The sequence below is a fragment of the Salvelinus alpinus genome, chromosome 27, assembly GCF_045679555.1.
Source record: "Salvelinus alpinus chromosome 27, SLU_Salpinus.1, whole genome shotgun sequence".
Classification (NCBI taxonomy): Eukaryota; Metazoa; Chordata; class Actinopteri; order Salmoniformes; family Salmonidae; genus Salvelinus; species Salvelinus alpinus.
This window is the reverse complement of record NC_092112.1, coordinates 35,269,691-35,291,147: the sequence shown is the minus strand read 5'-3', so window position 1 is coordinate 35,291,147 and position 21,457 is coordinate 35,269,691. Positions and strand designations below refer to the sequence as shown.

The 21,457-nt window shown below is 43.2% G+C and overlaps 1 protein-coding gene across 1 annotated transcript in view; it reads left to right on the top strand.

The window, feature by feature from the left end:
- Positions 1–633: 633 nt before the first annotated feature.
- prima1 (proline rich membrane anchor 1) overlaps positions 634–21,457 on the top strand; it is a 75,803-nt gene continuing 54,979 nt past the window's right edge. Inside the window, exons 1-2 of the mRNA XM_071370437.1 lie at positions 634–1,611; positions 9,918–10,068. Coding sequence (XP_071226538.1) covers positions 1,519–1,611; positions 9,918–10,068 — 244 coding nt within the window. The 5' untranslated portion in view covers positions 634–1,518. The remainder of the gene's footprint in view (positions 1,612–9,917; positions 10,069–21,457) is intronic.

Genomic DNA, 21,457 nt, shown 5'->3' with positions numbered 1-21,457 from the left:
GGTGGTGCATTTTCCTCTCCCCTTCTTAGCAATTCCACTACACTTGCATTACCAGGCATTAACAATACACATAAATAAACCTCAGTTGACAGTCAGTATGCCTTGTTAGTAATGGGAGGGTGTGGAGGTGATTATTTTTTTCTTCTCTGCTCTTATCAAGTTATGTATTTACAGAACTATACAAGACATGGTAATGCACACAGGAGTTTCATAATGAATTGAATCCAGAAGTATTATTCAAATGAATTGTGCCTGCTCCTAGGATGCACCAAATATACATTGACATTATCTTGACACACTATATGCATCGAAATAAATATTCCAAACAAGAGCAAATGTAAGGAGCATGCACCTCTCACACTAACTGCAGAAAACCAAGATAACCCTATATAGAGACATGAGAAATGTCTCTCTCTCTCCGCCTCTCTCTCTCTCTCTCTCTCTCTCTCTCTCTCTCTCTCTCTCTCTCTCTCTCTCTCTCTCTCTCTCTCTCTCTCTCTCTCTCTCTCTCTCTCTCTCTCTCTCTCTCTCTCTCTCTCTCACACACACACACACACACACACACACACACAGCGCTCTCTCACTCCCCCAACGCGGTCTTACAGTATCTTCTTCATTTAACATCTCTGTCTGTTTCGCTCAAATCGCTGAATGTGTGTGTGTGTGTTTGCTGACTGAAATTACGCTGTGACTTACCCAAGCAATTGTAGATGCCCATCATTACAGGCGGAGTTGATATTGATACTCGCGCACCGTCGCTCTTCTCTACACAGTTATTTCTTAACATGTTCAGTGACACTTTGCAGAGAGTGAATGTGCATTGATTTGATGATAATGCATTAGAGCCGTTATAGGCAGAATTGTTGCTTTTTTCACCACCGAATTTCGCGCGTGACCAATGTTGCACGTATTTTTCCTAATGCGCTTTTACCCAAGTGTAGCCTATGTGTACAGGCAATGTTCACTCTCAGGCTTCTGAAGATGCCTCCGCAATTTGTGCCTCAATAAACCAAGACATATTACCAAGAGCCGCGTAGCTCATTCAGTAGGCATGTACACGGAATTATAAATTATAGGGATAGGCGGTGTGCGCTTATTCTCAGCATGTCTAACTTTCGTGGCTCATCCCTGGCCGTCATTCGAGTTACATGCAAGGACAGGGATGACTCCAAAACTGCGACTACCACCTAAAACATCACGGCCCGCTGATTTTATATTGGAGAACTTTGGACTTTTCAGCTGTGGATACCAACCAAAAAGCGCTGCACATTTGCGCAGTGATTCCAACTTTCTAGTAGGCCTAATTAAATTAACTAGGTTTGTGGATGCAGGACGGATGGTTGTTCAAGCTCTCTCATGCCAGAAAACCGGACAAGAATGTGGCAGAATCACTTTTTGGAAACGTCCAATAGAGATTTCGTTGTCGAGTCGACACTGGATTAAGTTCTTGAAAATAGACGAGTGTTATGCGTCTCATGCTTGTTTCCTTTACACGAGGGCTGTGAGAGCGAAGGAGGAATGCTTGTCCGAGAGAAATTGCCGCTCATTTTAGGTTTTTCGCATTTTGTTTTTGGTCACTGCTTTCTAACGTCGTTTTTACTTTTTTTCCAGGTGGGTTAATTACGTTTTCTATTGTAGCACACCATACTAGTTTACGCACCACTCTTATACCACTAAGCTTTGTCTATGTGATGTTGGGAAGGGGGTTTGTGTAATGGGAATAATTATGGTAAATTGCCAAGTTATCGGTTCATGCACCATGAAATGAGTGGGTACATTGTACTGACAAGATACTCTGCATCAGTGGTTAAAGTATAGTCGCTTTACAGTTGACTGCCACTTATCATGGCACCAATTTTTGGAGTTGATAATCTGGAAGTAATTCATGTCAGTTGATTGATGATGCAACTCCACTGTCTCACTGAGTAAATTGGAAATGTGTATGCATAACATGTGTAAGTGAGGGTGCATGCATTCTTGAGTTAGTGCCTGTGCTTGGTGTTTGTGAGAGAGGGAGTGGGTGAGAGAGTATAGGCACTGTAGAGAGGGGTTGCTGGACAAGACAAAATATGCTTATGTATACTTGACCGAATTGGCCATTGAGCCATGTGTTAATTATTATTTAATTGCCTCTCTCTCGTGCTCTCTCTCTCTCTCTCTCTCTCTCTCTCTCTCTCTCTCTCTCTCTCTCTCTCTCTCTCTCTCTCTCTCTCTCTCTCTCTCTCTCTCTCAGACACACATACACACTATACCATTGTTACAAGTTCCCTGTTATCATGCTATGTAGGATGTGTAACAGAGGTGGTTCCTGAACACAGGAGGTTGGTGGCACCTTAATTGGGGAGGATAGGCTCGTGGTAATGACTGAAGAAGAGTAGGCAGGATGGTATCAAATACACCAAACACATGGTTTCCATGTATTTGATGCCATGCCATTCACATTATTATGAGCTGTCCTTCCCTCAGCAGCATCCTGTGTTCCTAAACTATGTGACAGGTAACATTCTTTGAGACCTGTTAGCCTCTGAGCTAATGCCTAGGCATAAACTCAGCGTGCTAACAAAGGATAATTTACGAGGACAATCCAAGTTTGATACCCGGTAGAATGGTCACGTTGGTAGAATACCTAGCTCCTGTGCACAGTTATGACAAGCACAATGCGGGGGAAGGGGTGCGGGCGATTGTATTTTAATTTGGATCAGTGGCGAGAGAGCTAATGCGTTTAGACGCCGCATCCAACTGGGCGCGTGGCTAATGCTAGGCGCTCACTCAGAGGCGTGGGTGCAGGAGGGAGCTTCAGCTTCAAGTGTCCCAGGCAAAGAGCTTTGCTACCCACCATGCACTAGATCTCTACTCCAGAGCCCCTGAGCTCTCCAGCGCTCCGCTCTCCTCTCCCGTTCCACGGGGCTGCCCACCAGGCTCACTGCTGGGGGAGGCAGTGTCAGGGTTCACCTCTGGGGGGTGGGGGAGGGAGGGAGGGAGTGGGGGTGGGCATTCTCTTAGACAAGCCCTTAGCCTTTTTCTTCTCTCCTCAGTGGGTGGTGGGTGGGAATCTCTTCTCTCGATCATTAGTGTGTGAAGAGCGAGAGTGTGTTCTCGATCATTAGTGTGTGAAGAGCGAGAGTGTGTGTGTGTGTATGTGTTCCTGTGTGCATGCATGTGTGTGAACTGTGATGGAGTGTATGTTGTGCATGCATGCATGTGTGTGAGGGACTAAGTATTTGGGTGGTTGCCGGGCATATCTGTGTGCAGATGTGTGTGTGAGGGATTGAGAATGTGTGCATGAGTGTGTAACAGAGAGTCTGAGGCCTTGGGGTTCAGGTGGGAGTCTCATCTGTGGTGGAATGCTGGCCACATGGCTGCCTGGCACTGAGGATGGGATCTCCTACAGTGGGCCCTATGGATACTAATGAAACGCCATCAGAGTCTGACGTAGGGTCTTTTCACATAGTACCGTCTGTCTCAGATACTGGATGGAGCCTTTGGTATCTTATACCCTTTTCATACTATCATGACGACGCAAACCATACTGTTCTGTTTATTTTCAAATGGTGCAGTTCCAGCAACTATGGTTATAATATAATGTAATAATATAGAGAATGCTATTTAGCAGGTGCTTTTATCCAATGCCAGTGCATACATTTTTGGTTGATGTACGACAGTGACGTGCGGTGTGGTCGGTGGCTGGATAGGCACTGGCTATTATCAAAGCCAGATTTACTCACAAATAAACCCTGGTGAAGCCCAAGTTCACCATACAACAGATAGCCTCACCAGAGTGACATGGGCTAATAACTGAAATATAAAAAAATGTAAATCACCAAATGTAAATAGCAACGTAGCCACAGATTGTGGAATATTTCATATCTTCCAACAAAATGACACACTGCTCAACTCAGCTCAGCCATAGACCGATGTAGCATCCACAGTTACAACCAATATGTGGCCCTAAAAGACCAATATATGGACGCATTTCACCCGAATAGTTAGCAATGCAAACTCCATAGCCTTTCACAATGGATTTATAAATCTTCCATTGCACTGCACACACACACACACACACACACACACACACACACACACACACACACACACACACACACACACACACACACACACACACACACACACACACACACACACACACACACACACACACACACACACACACACACACACACACACACACACACACACACACACACACACACACACACACACACACACACACACACACACACACACGCGCGCGCGCACGCGCATGCACACACACACAATAATATTATTATGTGAAATATTATTACACCCACACACATAGTAAAAGGTTATAACGAAATTTCCATATCAACAATTGAAATGACTGAAAAATACAGTTTAAAATAAAAAAATAGAAATTCTAAGCAAAATTAAATTCTAGCTTGATAAATCAAATGTATCAAAGGGATGTTGTCTTTTCTAATGTTCATTCAACATTAGTCTAACCCGCGAATTGTTAAGGAAAATGCATTTAGCCTACTGTACCGTAGTCCATTTGTCTGTCCTTCAGGGTGAACCTCTCTGTGACAGCGTTGTAGAAGTCACAGCAGAACCCCATGTCCATTATTTTATTCTGCATGCACACTGAGGGCCCATGGTCGTGTGGGAGATGCATCCCCAAGGTCTCCTTCGGTTTCATTGTCACACTGACATAAAAAGTCACAGACACACAAACAGTAGCTGGTAGCACAGTTCTCCCACGCAGCTCACACTATACCAGAATTTGGACTTCGATACCGATACCAGGTTTAGCAGCACGATAATCAATACCATCACGATACCTGATACCTAAATGATATGAAAACGATACCACGGCAAAAAGAGAAGGCGTAATAGCCAAAGTCACAGAATGGCACTTGATCCAGACAGATCTTTTCAGGTCAATATCATTACATTTAATTATTTTTATGCATGCATTAATGAATCAATTATACAATCATACAATACATTTTTTTTTAACAAACCTAACTACGTAACAACATAATGGTTATAATTTATTTGAAGGGTAAATCTCTATTGATAAACTGGGTAAATCAAGATGTAGCCTAGGCCTATTCACAATACAGGTGAATGCGTATTGAATAGGAGTGTTTGCATGCATTGAGTTCTTGAGCTTGTTTTGGCTGATTTCATGAGTCGAAAGATGCAAAACAATCTGTTTACCTTTCATTTGGGACTTATTTTATTGTTCTGAGCAACATCATTTGCATAGAAGAAGCAATCTCTTATTTTATATAAGTGCGCGCCTTCTCTTTAAGACCCATGAGGTCATTCACACACATTCCAGGCTTGAGCAAAGATGATCTTGAAGATTATTCAAGTGTGTTAACTTCTGTGCAGCATGACATAAATGGTGATGCAGCCCAGACTCCAAGTGAGTTCAGTGGTTCCTCATGGCAGGCTAAAGCAAGCAATGCTGCGCTGATAGACAGATCTGATCTTCTCTCAATCAGTAGACGACGTGTGACACATTTGACAGAAGTACCGAAAGTAACAACAATTCCAGTACCAAACCGTTTTTTCATGTTCTAGTATCTGAAAAAGTACTGGAGTTTTGGTGTACCATGCAACTCTATCATCCATTAGGGCGTCCAGCCTGTCGGAGAGCAGACTCCTCCAGCGCGAGTGCGGCCCATGCAGCCACGCACGTAGAATCCTTGTAGTTTGTTGCATTAATCTTGTCAACGCCAAGGCTCGGGCCCGCATTGAGTGGCGGGAGAAGCCCCATTCCCATTACGTCCACAAAGCGAAAGTACAGTGCATTAGGAAAGTATTGAGACCCCTTCACTTTTTCCACATTTTGTTACGATACAACCTTATTCTAAAAAAATTTAAATTGTTTTTTTCCCTCATCAATCTACACACAATACCCCATAATGACAAAGCAAAAACAAGTTTCAAGAAATTTGAGCAAAAAACAAAATATAACATTAACGTAAGTATTCAGACCATTTACTCAGCACTTTGTTGAAGCACCTTTGGCAACAATTACAGCCTCAAGTATTCTTTGGTATGACGCTACAAGCTTGGCACACCTGTATTTGGGGAGTTTCTCATATTCGTCTCTGCAGATCCTCTCAAGCTCTATCAGATTGGATGGGGAGCGTCGCTGCACAGCTATTTTCAGGTCTCCAGAGATGTTCGATTGGGTTCAAGTCTGGGCTCTGGCTGGTCCACTCAAGGACATTCAGAGACTTGTCCCTAAGCCATTCCTGCGTTGTCTTGGCTGTGTGCTTAGGGTCGTTGTCCTGTTGGAAGGTGAGCACTCTGTAGCAGGTTTTCATCAAGGATCTCTCTGTAATTTGCTCCGGTCATCTTTCCCTCGATCCTGACTAGTCTCCCAGTGCCTGCCATTTAAAAACGGACCCATAGCATGATGCTGCCACCACCATGCTTCACCGTAGGGATGAAATTGGCCAGGTGATGAGCGGTGCCTGGTTTCCTCCAGACATGCTTGGCATTCAGGCCAAAGAGTTCAATCTTGGTTTCATCAGACCAGAGAATCTGGGTTCTCATGGTCTGAGAGTCCTTTAGGTGCCTTTTGGAAAACTCCAAGCGGGCTGTCATGTGCCTTTTACTGAAGAGTGGCTTCCATCTCACCACTCTACCATAAAGGCCTGATTGGTGGAGTGCTGCATAGATGGTTGTCCTTCTGGAAGGTTCTCCCATATCCACAGAGGAACTCTGGAGCTCTGTCAGAGTTACCATTGGGTTCTTGGTCACCTCCCTGACCAAGGCCCTTCTCCCCCGATTGCTCAGTTTGGCTGGGCGGCCAGCTCTAGGAAGAGTCTTGGTGGTTCCAAACTTCTTCCATTTAAGAATGATGGAGGCCACTTTGTTCTTGGGGACCTTCAATGCTGCAGACATTTTTTGGTACCCTTCCCCAGATCTGTGGATTGACACAATCCTGTCTCAGAGGTCTACGGACAATTCCTTCGACCACATGGCTTGGTTTTTGGCTCTGACATGCACTGTCAACTGTGGGACCTTATATAGACAGGTGTGTGCCTTTCCAAATCATGTCCAATCAATTGAGTTTACCACAGGTGGACTCCAATCAAGTTGTAGAAACATCTCAAGGACGATCAATGGAAGCAGGTTGCACCTGAGCTCAATTTCAAGTCTCATAGCAAAGGGTCCTAATACTTATGTAAATAAGTATTTCTTTTTTAAATGTTTTCTAAATTTGCAAAAAAAACTGTTTTTACGCTTTGTCATTATGGGGTATTATGTGTAGATTGATGAGGAACAATTTTAGAATAAGGCTGTAATGTAACAAAATGTGGAAAAGGTGAAGGGGTCTGAATACTTTCCGAATGCACTGTAAAGGTCCAAGATGTGTAAAAGTCTGGGTAAAAAGTATTATTTGGTAATGATGTTTTAGACAAGTGGAAAGTCCAGTACTCACTGTTCGGCTGCTCACTGTTTGCCTGCAACAAATGAAGCTACTTCAAGCTCTGTTCAAAGCCGCTAAGCAGCGACGCCTATAGGTGCCTATATGCTAACCCTGTCCATTAACAGTGACTGGATTCAGGAACTGCCGCGCGTGTCAACGATTGAATGGATTTGAATGCATGGAAAGGTTATCCCAGGATGAGATTTTGAGCAAAAAAACACCATAATTGTTGAGAAAAAAAACAATAGATAACAAAAAAGAATGACAATTTTGTTTATATATTTCTTTCTTAACAGCTTTTCATATTAGATTATTACTGGGTAAGTACTGCCTACCCTGACTGCAAGTCACTGATATACGACCAGGTAAGCACAGTATAGCTCAGTTCTGTACGGCTTGGCTCCATGTGAAAAGGGCACTAGTCTCTCCCATTTTGTCCTATTTCCTAGACTCGTTTTCACTCATTAGAATAGTGGAAATCGAGGTTCTTGGTACTAGGGTACCCTGATCTGCGTTGTTAAGCATAATTTTTATCCAAACACATCCTGGGCTAAGCAAGTTCTGGTAACTACCTGAGTGGTGGGTCCAGAATCCAGGACCCAAGTACTGGGTACTGTGTTGCAGTATAGTGAGGTTTCCTGGAACTCTCTGCCCAATGTAAACAAGTTGGTATGCTAGCATCATGTAATTGTAGTGTACAGTGCCTAGTGAAAGTCTACACACCCATTGCACACTTTTCACATTTACCTTCCTTGAAGCTGTATCTAAAAAGGAATTGAATTAGATTTTTTTCATACATACCTACACAACCTGCTCAACATTTTCAAAGTGAAAGAAACATTATAGAAATGTACTGTATCTTAACTAATAAAAATACGCCGAAGATGTCTTGATTGCGCATGTCTTCATACAACAGAGTGAAAACCTGGTGGAAGCACCTCTGCCAGCAATTACAGCTGTGAAACATCATGAATAAGATTCTACCAACTTTCTACAACTTAGGGAAACATACTGTATATCCATTGTTTTTGTCAAAATTGCTCAACCTCAGTAAATTTAGTTGGGAATCATTGATGGACAGCAATATTCAAGCCTCATCTCTGATTGTCAAGCAGATTCAAGCCAGGACTGAGACTGGACCACTCAGGAACACTCAACACTTCTTGAAAAAGCATTCTGGTGTGCCTTTGGTATTTAAATGTACTGTATGTAATTGTTCTGCTGAAAAATAAAACTAGGTTATGTGTTCAGAAGACTGGGGCAAGTTTTCCTGTAACTTTTTGCTTTGCTTTGCTCCTTTCATATTTACTTTGATCCTGACAAACTCCCCAGTCCCTGCCGGTGACAAGCATACCCATAACATGACGCTGTCACAACAATACTTGAAGATACACATCTGTGATTTGTTGTATTGGATTTGACCCAAACCTGAAGTTTTCAATTTAAGACAAACAAATATTAATTTGTCATGTTATCTTGCAGTATTACTGAAGGGCCTTGTTGTAAACATAATGGATGATTTGGAATGGATTCTTTAACACCGGCTTCCTTCTTTTCACCTTGTCATACAGACCAGTAATGTGGAGTGAAAGAAATGTTGTGAAACCCTCTGTATTTTCAAGTATTGTGTTGGCAGCATCGTTTTATGTGTATGCTTGTCACCAGCAGGAGAGTTTTTTGTTTTGACAAAAACAATAATTATATGTTTCCCTAATAAGAGTTGTGCAGATTTGGTAAAATCTTACACAGCTGCAATGGCTGCCGAAGGTGCTTTCACCAAGTATTTACTCTGTGGTGTGAAGACATGCAATCAAGACATCTTCGTTTTAAATGTTGTATTAATTAAGACACGTTTATATAATTTTACTTTCACATTAAAAATGTGCAGCAGTTTGTGTAGATACATAGAGAAAATAAATTGTAATCCCTTTTTAGATTTCATTTTAAGGCAGAAAAATGTGAAAACAGTGCAAGGGGTGTGTAGACTTTCACCAAGCACCTTTTATAGTGCACCCATCTTAAGTATGCATTTTGTGGAATTCTCACCAACCAGGGCACCAAATACATATTCTTGACCGTCATAAGAGATTCCTCCCCCTTTCCACCGTCTCCCATCCATCCACGCTATCCAGTCCTAGACTAGCCAGGACAATAGATACCCTTCATTTAACAGTCCACCTGTTAGCTACTATTTACTTACATTTTACTTACGAATGAAATGGTGATATGGTAATTACGTAATACTTACTAATTACTATTTTTGTTAAATAAGCACTGCTATACTATGGTGTTGCCTTACCAATTGGCTTGAATTCTCTCTCCCTCTCTCTCCCTCTCCCACTCTTTCTCTCCCTCTCTCTCCCTCTCCCACTCTCTCTCCCACTCTCTCTCCCTCTCCCACTCTCTCCCTCTCCGACTCTCTCTCCCTCTCCCACTCTCTCTCCCTCTCTCTCCCTCTCCCACTCTCTCTCCGTCTGCTGTGCAGTTCACTCAGGGAGAGCCCCAGAGTTCATGTGCGCGGAACGTGGCAGAAAGGGCGGGTGAGAGCTGCCAGCTGGCGTGCCAATGTAGACCCTACCCTCCCCTGCCGCCCCCGCCCCCACCTCCGCCACCCCCCAGACTTCTGGTCTTCACTGGTAAGTATTGGACTTTCCTACATGATGATTTTGCCATTGGCCTGATTGGTTTGCAAAGTAACATCCCGCCCCCGCTCACTCCACCCTCAGCAATAAGATGACTGGTCTTGATTGATAGCCTACTAGCCTACTACCGTAAGGCAGAGCATTGGTATCACTTCCTGAAAGGTGACATGACTCGTGAGGTGCTTCCAGCCTTGATACTTTTCTGTGGGGATCAGAGGTTGTTGCCAAGTCTCACCCAAATCAACCCACCGCATACTCAGAGTTCAAGTGATAGCTGGATGGAGCTACACAACAGATGGGGTGGGATGGGGGTTAGTCTCAACTACAAACCCTTTTTGAAGTTTGAAAACATCGAACATTTGCCAATTTTTATATTTTTAAGTAAATTATCATTTGAACTCATTGAAAATGAGTAAGTGAGGACGATTTGTGAACTGGAGCTGTGAACTGCCTGTGGTCACAAACTACACTGCCTCACCAATAGCATATCGTTATTGCAGACAAAACGGATAAATAATCTCACCCCAGGATGTCTAAAAGGCCCCTGTTTGACTCACGGCAGCTAAGGGCGGTTATGCAAATTTTTTCTGAAGTAGATATATTCTTATGCGTCAATTTAGCTGTGCATACTAAATGCTACTATCACAGCTTGGTCTATGGGCAACTTAAATGTATAGTTCAGCCAAATTACAAATGTACTTGTTTCATTACTTCTAAAGCACTATATGGGCAACGAGAGACTGCAATTCACACTTTGAATTTGTTAAACAAACCAATGCCATCAACTGCTTATGTCATTTTCTAACCCCAAAAAATGATGTAAATGTTACCCTATTAGCATGCTATACTGTATTTTCAGGCTCAAATGCCAAATACCCAATTTTATGCTAATCTGGACCTGAGCAAGATGGTGTCAACCAGCAGAAGCCAGCAGCACTGTCTGTGTGACCACAGCATGGCTCTCTGTTTCCTTGTGGGGAGTGAATTCACCTTTCCCCAGTCTGTGATATAGGCCAAAGACCATCACAGTCTATGTTCTTGGGCCGACAGCGTAAACACTGAGATTAAATCCGCAGTGCAGTTTCCGTTATCTACAATTGATTGTACTAGGACTCTTATGAGTCCAGCCCCACAGCCCAGTGTCATTGAGTCGACATGTAGGTAACATACACCATATGTTATCCGACTCAGGAATGATCAGGTTTTCTGAAAATGGAGATCACTAAATTAAGTCACTAAGTATTCATATCATAGCTATTCTTTCCTCACCACTCCTGCCAATGTTAGCCATCACCATCAACATTAGCTAAGCGCTAAACCCATAGAATAGCATTGAACGCACCTACATTTTGGCCAGTCAACAGATTAGCAAATTGCTCTCCTTCTTTACGCAATTCAAATTTTCCTAGAACTGGCCTCTCGGAATTGTGGTCCTGGCCGTAAAGTATGAGGCTGTTAGCGGTGACAGCCTGGCAGCTCCCTCCCATCTAGAGGTTTATATCTTAGATCTGTATTTGAGCCTCTAGCTAGCCTGGCCTCATGCACTGAGAGACTATTGATCAGTGATACTTGGCGGGTACGGCATGGTGAAGGTTGCGCCATCAATATGCTATAATGCTTTTGACAGCCGTTCCAGGCTTTTGTTTAAACCTTGGGCGATGGATGGAGTGAAAAACAAAACAAGCCAGTGAGAAGTGAGGGAGAAGCTGGGGTTTGTTTTATTGATAGTGTGTCTGGTTCCTTGCTCCAGTCAGAAGAGGGCTTTTATCATCCTCCCTTTCTCTCTAATTTTCTCTCTCTACCATGTCTTTCATTACATTTTTCTGGTAAGTAAAAGGAAACATTAATTTCTGGTGTTCAGATTTACTCTGTTGACATGACCTGGGATTTTGAGGCCTTGCTACTTTGTGACATAAACAAACATGGTTCTGTGAGACCATCTCGAAACACCTCCTCCACAGAAGTATAACTTCTCACTAAGCTTGTGTGGATGCATTTAGGGATGAGGGTGTGTTGAATGATATGGCCGGAATGGTATTGTTGTGAAGATTCGACTTGAGGGCTTTTTGGTGAGAAAATCTAGTAGGCTTTTTAGGGGTAAGAACATAAGTATATCTAAAAATGAATGCCTCAAATATGCATGAGAAAGTTAGGGGGCCAACAAAGCCTTCTGCACCTGTCTACAGAGGGAGAGAGTGATAAAAGATTTAAAGGAGAGAAAGAATCGTAAAAAAAGAGTAGCTTCAACAACAAAAAAGGCGTTTTAAACGTTCAGCGACCTGGTCTACTTAGCCCTGATTTTATTCAAGCCTACAGCCATCCCCAAAAACGGAGGATTAAAACTGAAGTTTGGCTCAGGCTGCAGTAAATTTTAACATCCAAAGTGACTTGCCGGTGCAGCACAGTGAGGCCCCGCTTGCTGATGCCTTGTCATGCACTAGGTCTGAGAGAACCGCCGACTGCAGAGTGAGTGTATCCCCTTGGGTGACCACAGGAAACCTCAGCTCAGCAGCGCTCCAACTCAAACAAACGTGAGTGGGTCTAACGTGTGGCGGCCACCTCATCTCCCACTAACCTACCCACCACCTCCCTTTCCCGGCTCAGTGGAAGCAGTGAGGCACCAACACGCAGTTACAAGCCCGGCTCGAGCGGTCAAGTAAGCGGCGGGTGCACAACCAAAGTCTACCTTCGTAACATGGATGAAGCCTGAGATGGAATGTGAAGATAACTGCTTGCTAATTTCAGAAAAGCCTGAGTAGATCTAGCTAGATTCGTAGTATACCCCTCTGGTATTGCCAGCAGCATGCTCTAACCCACTGAGCCATTGTAACAATCGTCATATCTATAAGGAGTTGTTACTCATACATAGAGTGGGCATTTGAACCATTGGGTGTCTGAGCAACCTTAATTCATCAAGGACTTTACTTAGGAATTTACTTAAATAACAGGGTTTTATCAAACTATCCTGTTGGGAAGATTTAGTCCCGGATTTAGAGGTTATAAATAGACAGCCATATTCAATCCAGGGTGTTCGTTTCCTTAACGAGCAAAGATTTATCTCAAAGTAAACGGATCACAAAAGTATTATCGCTCTCATCTTTCCAGCAATTTGAAGATGAATGATGGTCTTTGAACCGATATGTAGGCTATCTTTATTTATCCCTCCGGCTTTTCTTTGGGGCGTTTGTTGTTCACCCTTGCTAAATAAAGCCGCTGTTAAAAAAGCCCGGTGACTATTCAGCCCTTGTTAATTTTCAATTAGTCTCAGACCCACCTGAAAAACTGAATCCCGTCCCTTCGTCCGTGACGAGACATGATGAGGTTTGAAGTGCGTGTGTGAGTAAGTAACGGTGTGACGTGTGCCGCTTTGATATGACAAGGGCTCTTCTTTACGTGTCAGCTTCCTCCCTGGAGGCCTGTCGGCTTGACTCCCCCTCCTGTCAATCAACGTTACAGAGGAGAGGGAGGAGAGAGAGAAAGAGAGAGGGAGAAAGACTAAGAGCCCATCGAGCCTGCCGGGCTATCAATCCGCAGGGGCTTTGCGAGTGAGTGTGCTAGCTAGCGTAGAGTTCATACGCCTGTTTATGCTAATTCAGGCAGAGAGAGAGAGAGAGAGTTAGAGTTGGGGGGGGGGGGGGGGGTTGTTGTTTCGCCATTTGGCTCAGCTGTCTCCGAGCCGAATCAGTCAGGTGCTGCCGACTGTCGTGGTCAGAACATAAGAAAATCTATTTGGAACATGTCGATTGCTGTATCCCACCCCCCACCCCTATCATTCTCCTTGTTTAATTATTCAGGAATGTGTACAGGAACAATACTGTTTCCTTTCTCCACCTGCGGCAAAGTGGGAAAGATTGCAAAATCAGAAGTGGAAAATGGTCTCGCATTGGCATTTGCCAGAGATAACACGCTAACACCGTCACACTTAAATGCCGCATCGGCGTGGCGTTACGCAACTGTGTAAGTTAGATCGTGAAGTATTTCGGCACTGGAGTGTGCTGAAGTGAGCCCACGTGGCTTACTAGTCCAGGCCTGTATGTTGACATGCGGCGCCCACAACACTGAAGTGGTTAGCTGATGTGGGCTGTGCCATGTAGCTGTACATACTGATGATGAGAAGTCTCTCATAGCAGCACCGCTGAAAGCAAGGTGTAAAGTAAGTTCTCCATCTCTCCCGGGCCAAGTTACATAAATGCATAATAAGTCCTAAGGTGTACAAAAGTAACCCATCTCGGATAGTGCTGGGTTTAGTTTGCGGTTGGCATTAGATGCCTCTTGTTTCTACAGTGTCTGCATTCCAAATGGCACCCTATTCCCTTTATAATGCACTAATTTAGACCAGGGCCCATAGGGAGGAATAGGGTGCCTTTTTGGAATGTAGCAAGTGTCTCTGCCTTATACAGCTGACCTTCAGTGTACAGCTGTCATTTGAAATAAAGGGAAAAACATGTCAGACAGTACCCAGTACCAGGATATTGTTGTGCCACACTAGCTTGTTAGTAGCACTTAGCACTAAGTTGCTTTTGCAATATGCACAGCATCGTAGTTGTTTTCGTAACAAAGAGCACTGTATTATTGATTTATATTTGCCAGTTACTGCTGATAAGTGCAGTACTGAAAAGTGCAGCAACATGTAATAGCATTGGCTCCATTTGTAGCCAAATAAGCTCTTAAAGTTCTTATCTAAAGTAGTTGTCTGATTGGGCTCCTTCCCTCTAAACTGATCACAGACCCCATTTACTTATTTATTTCATCTTTGAACAAGTCATTGAGAACACATCTTCATAATACAAACTGTCATGATGCGTATAACTAATACATTATAACCAGAGGAATATAGAAGAGCCTAACCACCCCCACTGCATATGCACACACCACACACAGACACACACAAACACACACACTTCCTCGAGTTCAGATTTATCCAGCAGCCAATTTTGTTGATGGGACCCCCAGATTGATCTTGAGCTCAGGTCCAGGTTATTCAGCACCCATTAGTAATTTGGGGCATTAGAAGATTGGCAGTTATTGGCAAAGGTACATTTTATCAGTCAGTCAATAAGTAAGAAAGTAAATAAGGCAGTCGGTAAGTGAGTGAATGGAGGACAGGTTAAGCGAATGTGAGGGGCCTGGACTTTTAAAGTCAGTGAAATTATTTATTTATGTACCCATACCTGCTGGCTAATTTAAGGTTAATTAGCTTGATAATGTGAATGAGTGTGAGGGCTTTGTCAACCACTTGTTTACAATCTGTTGGTTAATCCTACTATGTGTGTGTGTGTGTGTGGACGTGTTTAACTATTCTTGTGGGGACCAGAAGTCCCTACAAGAATAGTAAACGAACAAAAAGTTGACCAGCTGGGGACATTTTGTTAGTCCCCACAAGGTCAAATGCTATTTCTAGGGGTTTCAGTGTTAAGGTTAGAATTAGTGTTAGGGTTAGAATTAAGTTAAATATTAAGGTTAGGAGCTAGGGTTAGTTGTAGGGTTAGGGTTAGGAGCTAGGGTTAGGTTTAGGGTTAGGATAAAGTTTAGGCTTTTGGGTTAGGGTTAGGGTTAAGGTTAGGGTTAGGGTAAGAGTACGGGTTAGGATTAGGGTTAGGTTTAGGGTTAGGGTTAGGGGTTAGGGAAAATAGGATTTTGAATGGGACTGAATTGTATGTCCCCACAAGGTTAGCTGTACAAGACTGTGTGTGTGTGTGTGTGTGTGTGTGTGTGTGTGTGTGTGTGTGTGTGTGTGTGTGTGTGTGTGTGTGTGTGTGTGTGTGTGTGTGTGTGTGTGTGTGTGTGTGTGTGTGTGTGTGTGTGGACACGTGTGCCACTTAGAGATGGCACAGTAATTTTATAATCGTGTAGCCTATGAATATGGATGAAGACTGTCCTAAAAAGAATCTACTTCATATTCAAGTCGTAAAAACTTTACCCAAAAGCATCAAAGTATAAATAAGCCTGGTTTACATCTAACAGACGATATAAGAAGAGACGAGAGGATGCCAAACTAGCCAGTTTTAGAATTTTGTGTTGTGGAACAGCTGACTGAAGATGGTACTGGTACCACATGTACTGTATATAGCCAAGTTATCGTTACTCATTCCTTGTGTTATTATTTTTCTATTGTTCTCTATGCATCATTGTGAAGGGCGGCCCAGAAGTAAGCATTTCACTGTTAGTCTACACCTGTTGTTTATGAATCATGTGACAAATAAAATGTGGATTTGATTTGTGATGGTCGGGCTTTCAAAAAGATGGCACGTCCACGTTTCCGCTGTAACAAGGACTCTTTACAACGTGATGAAACGCTGTTGCTCCTTGTATCAGCAAAGCGTTATAGAAAAACTGTCCCCCCCCCCTCTCTGCAGCAACAGCAGCACATACAGTTATTGTTTATGTTTAAAAATATATATATTTGCTATTCAAACGACTATAATGGTGACAGCGGACATTTTGCTGACAAATAACCGTCATCCAAAATTCCATGACTGTCACAGCCCTGATGGCACTGTGACCTGCCTCAGCTACCTACCTCATGGGATGGGAGATGGGAGATAAGGGATGGAATGGGGGAAATCCTGGTGTTCTAACTGTCTGGCATAATGAGGGTAGTGTACTATAGGTGTTCACCTCATTCCTGAAACTCCATGAAAGGAGGTCAGAATCTCTCCTAACCTAACCACTGATCCAGGGTCATAAATATTTTAATCCCCCTAATGATTACGGTTGGTATCGGTGGTAGGAGAACCTGATCCTAGATCTGTGGTTAAAAGGATACCAGTGCGAGTATTCTTTTGGTATGCAGGCTCCCTCTCTGGACCTGCTCCAGCACTTCCACTTTAATTAAAGCAGGATTTAAGAGGTGGGCCAGGGATTTGACTGAGCCATCGACTGTAGATCTCTCTCCTGCTGCCCCAGCCAACCACGGCACCCCAGGAAGCTTTCATTGGTTACATTCTGTGTCTTTGCACAACCAGTACAGACACACATACACTCCTCCCTCCACCATGTATAGGCAGCTATTTGTTCTTTGCCTCAGTTCTTTGCCATTTTGCTCATTTTAACTTTCTTTAACATTAATGAGAAAAGCTGGCCGTGATTCAACAAATTCGATTTATGGTACATGACAACAGGATGCTCCAGGTTGAAGTCACCTCTAATCATAGATCTCGGATCAGATTACCCTACTCCCATTCCTAACTCTAACCATTATCAGGAGGACAAAACATCTGACCCTGTATCAATGGTCCAGGAAAAACTCCAACCTACTCCCGAGGGGACCGCTGTCTTTGATGCGAGTTGAAAATGGCCTCAGCTCATGGCATCCTGCTGTTGGTGGATTGTGGAGATGGTGATAGTCGCAAACCAGTTGTTCTCATTCTCTCTGTGATGAGTAAGAGAGTGCGGACTGAGGGAGGCTAGCTGGCTGTGGAGCAGCGGGTGCTGAGATGACCTTTGAAGCTGCTGCACACTGGCAGGCGAGCATGTGGATGAGCCACCTAGGAGACAATACCAACCCCCCATTATGTGGGAACCACAGTCACACAAAGAGTTATCTTTTCTGAGGGTAGCCAACAACACATCCGCCACGCTGACCCTCAACACAGAGGCCCCTCAGGGGTGCGTGCTTAGTCCCCTACTGTACTCCCTGTTCACACACGACTGCATGGCTGCGCACGACTCTAACACAATCATCAAGTTTGCAGATGACACAACGGCGGTGAGCCAGATCACCAATGACGATGAGACAGCCTATCGGGAGGAGGTCAGAGACTTGGCAGTGTGGTGCCAGGACAACAACCTCTCACTCAACGTGGGCAAGACAAAGGAGCTTATCGTCGACTACAGTAAACGGAGGGCCATCGATGGTGCTGTAGTGGATAGGCCCACATTGCTAAGGAGCTATCATGGTCCAAACACAACCCCCCAGGAGGCAGAAAATATTTGCCATGGGCCTTCAGATCCTCAAAAAGTTATACAGCTGCACCATTGAGAGCATCTTGACTGGCTGCATCGCTGCTTGGTATGGCAACTGCTCGGCATCCGACCGCAAGGCGCTACAGAGGGTAGTGCGTACAGCCCAGTACATCTCTGGGGCTGAACCTCTATACCAGGCGATGTCAGAGGGAGGCCCTAAAAATTGTCAAAGACTCCAGCCACCCAAGTCATAGACTGTTCTCTCTTCTACCGCACAGCAGGCAATACCGGAGCACTAAGTCTGGGACCAAAAGGCTCCTGAACAGCTTCTACCCCCAAGCCATAAGACTGCTAAATAGTTAACCAAATAGCTAGCCGGACTATCTGCATTGACCCTTTTTGCACTAACACTTTTTGACTCTACTCACTGGACTCTACCCACACACTCACACATACACTCACTCACAAATACACACAGGCACACATTCGCCGCACACGCTTCCACACAAGCTGCTGCTACTGTTTATTATCTATCTTGTTGCCTAGTCACTTTACCCCTATCTATATGTACATATCTACTTCAATTTCCTCATACCCCCTGCACATTGACTTGGTACTGGTACCATGTATATAGCCAAGCTGCCATTTGTATTTATTCCTTATGTTACTATTTTACATTTTTCTATTATTATTACAGTTATTATATATATATATATATATATATTATATTTCATGTGTTCTGTATTGTTGGGAAGGGCCCGTAGTAAGCATTTCACTGTTAGTCTACACCTGTTGTTTATGAAGCATGTCACAATTAAAATGCTATTTTAGTTGATTTGACTCATTGGTCTGGCAACTGACTGGCGTCTGACTGCAAGGGGAATCTAATTGGTATTTTCACAATATGCTAGAGTGTAATACATCGGTGTGGGCTCGATGGCATTGAATGTTTTCCTAACGGTCCACCATATACTTCAGTTGTGACGCTAGGGGTCAGATTTTATTTTTTAAATTTTTTTAAATAACGTTCCCAAGGTAAACAGACTATTTCTCAGGTCCAGATCGTAGACTATGCATATAATTGTGAGTATGAGTATAACAAAACTGATTCTACAGGCGAAAACCTGAGAAAATCTAACCCGGAAGTGATTTAAAAAATAATAATAATCTGTGTTTCCTGGCCCGTCCTTCTTCCATTGAAAGGGGTATCAACCAGATTCCTTTTCCAATGGCTTCCTCAGGCTGTAACCAGGCTTTAGACATAGTTTCAGGCTTTTAATTTGAAAAATGAGCGAGATTTTTCAAAAGTATTCAGGTGTCCTCTGATTAGTTCCTGCACGCGAGAGGGTAGCTCTCCATTTTATTTTTCTCTCTTATTGAATAGATTACGGTCCGGCTGAAATATTATCGATTATGTTTGTTAAAAACAACCTGAGGATTGATTATAAAAAACATTTGACATGTTTCTACGACCATTACGGATACGTTTTGGAATTTACGTTGAACGGAACGAGGCTTTGGTTTTCTGAACATAACGCGCAACCCAAATGGCGTTTTTTTGTTATAAAAGTAATATTTATCGAACAAAAAGAACATTTGTTGTGTAACTGGGAGTCTCGTGAGTGCAAACATCCGAAGATTATCAAAGGTAAGCGATTAATTTTATTGCTTTTCTGACTTTCGTGACCAAGCTAACCAAGCTAATATAAGGCTAACTGTTCTAGCATTGATTGATACACTCACAAAAGCTTGGATTTCTTTCTCTGTAAAGCATATTTTCAAAATCTGACACGATAGGTGGATTAACAACAAGCTAAGCTGTGTTTTGGTTTATTTCACTTGTGATTGCATGATTATAAATATGTTTTGTAATATTTTGCGCCCTGCAATTCAGCGGTTGTTTAGGAAAATGATCCCGTAAAAGGGATCCGTAGCGCAGAGAAGTTAAACTGTTTGACAATGTTCTCAGAATGTTTTTTGGTTAACATTGTTAATGTTACGCTATAACCTTTGTAACTGTGTTCGTGTAAACTCCATTTTTATTCGGTCAATTCAGAAGATTATTTGAAATTCCACATTGAATATAGCTATTTATATTTCCAGTGAGGATAGTTTCATTCTTTTAGAATTGATTAGAATTTCAATGTATTACAATTTCAATTCAGTTCCTGAATTGGCTGAATTGAAAATAAATGGAATAAATAAACCACTGAAGAGAATATTACCTGACATTAAGCAAACATCCTCTGTTTACTGGGCCGATGACACACACACACACACACACACACACACACACACACACACACACACACACACACACACACACACACACACACACACACACACACACACACACACACACACACACACACACACACACACACACACACACACACACACACATACACACATACACACACACATACCCCTGTGGCAGTGACTCAGTCTCTGGGCTGGAGGCCTGTCAGCTTGATGAGCAACCATCTCAGCCAGGGAGTCAGAGCCCAGCAAGGTTTTCTGGGATGGCCAAGTGGGACCACTGGGGGGCGTATTCCGTCCAGTACAGCTCTTCCACTGTCCACCCCAAAGCCCCGGGGCAGACAGACAGTCGCAGCCATATAATTACAGGATCTCAATGGTCACATCCCCCATCCAAACAACATGGCACTGGCATTGAAACCAATAACCTTCATGCCTTCTGTGATTAGGCGCTCAGATGGGCAACGTTGATATTCAGTTGTTGATATTCAATTGTCACTAATATGAATGGTTGCCACCGGCTCACCAGCACTCCTAGTGCCTGGGAGGTGCTACTTCATGCCAATGATTCACCAATCGTTACCCAGTAAGCTAATGGTCTTTGGTTTGGTCCAAAGGTGGTACTTGGGTGGTCCTCTGTAGCTCAGTTGGTAGAGCATGGCGATGTGGGTTTGATTCCCGGGACCACGTAGAATGTATACACGCAAGACTTTAAGTAGCTCTGGATAAATGCGTTTGCTAAATGACATTTATTATTATATATTATGTTTGATATTGTTGCCACTACCTCTACAAACTGAGCTACTTAGCTACTGTGTGATGCTTTCAAAGATTTTACTGAGTTACAGTTCGTGTAAGGAAATCAGTCAATTGAAATAAATTCATTAGGCCCTAATCTATAATTTCACATGACTAGGAATATAGATATGCTATTGGTCACAGATACCTTAAAAAAAGGTAGGAGCGTGGATCAGAAAACCAGTCAGTATCTGGTGTGACCACCATCATGCAGCACGACACATCTCCTTCGCATAGAGTTGATCTGGCTGTTGATTGTGGCCTGTGGAATGTTGTCCCACTCCTCTTCAATGGCTGTGTGAAGTTGCTGGATATACAGTGGGGAGAACAAGTATTTGATACACTGCCGATTTTGCAGGTTTTCCTACTTACAAAGCATGTAGAGGTCTGTAATTCTTATCATAGGTACACTTCAACTGTG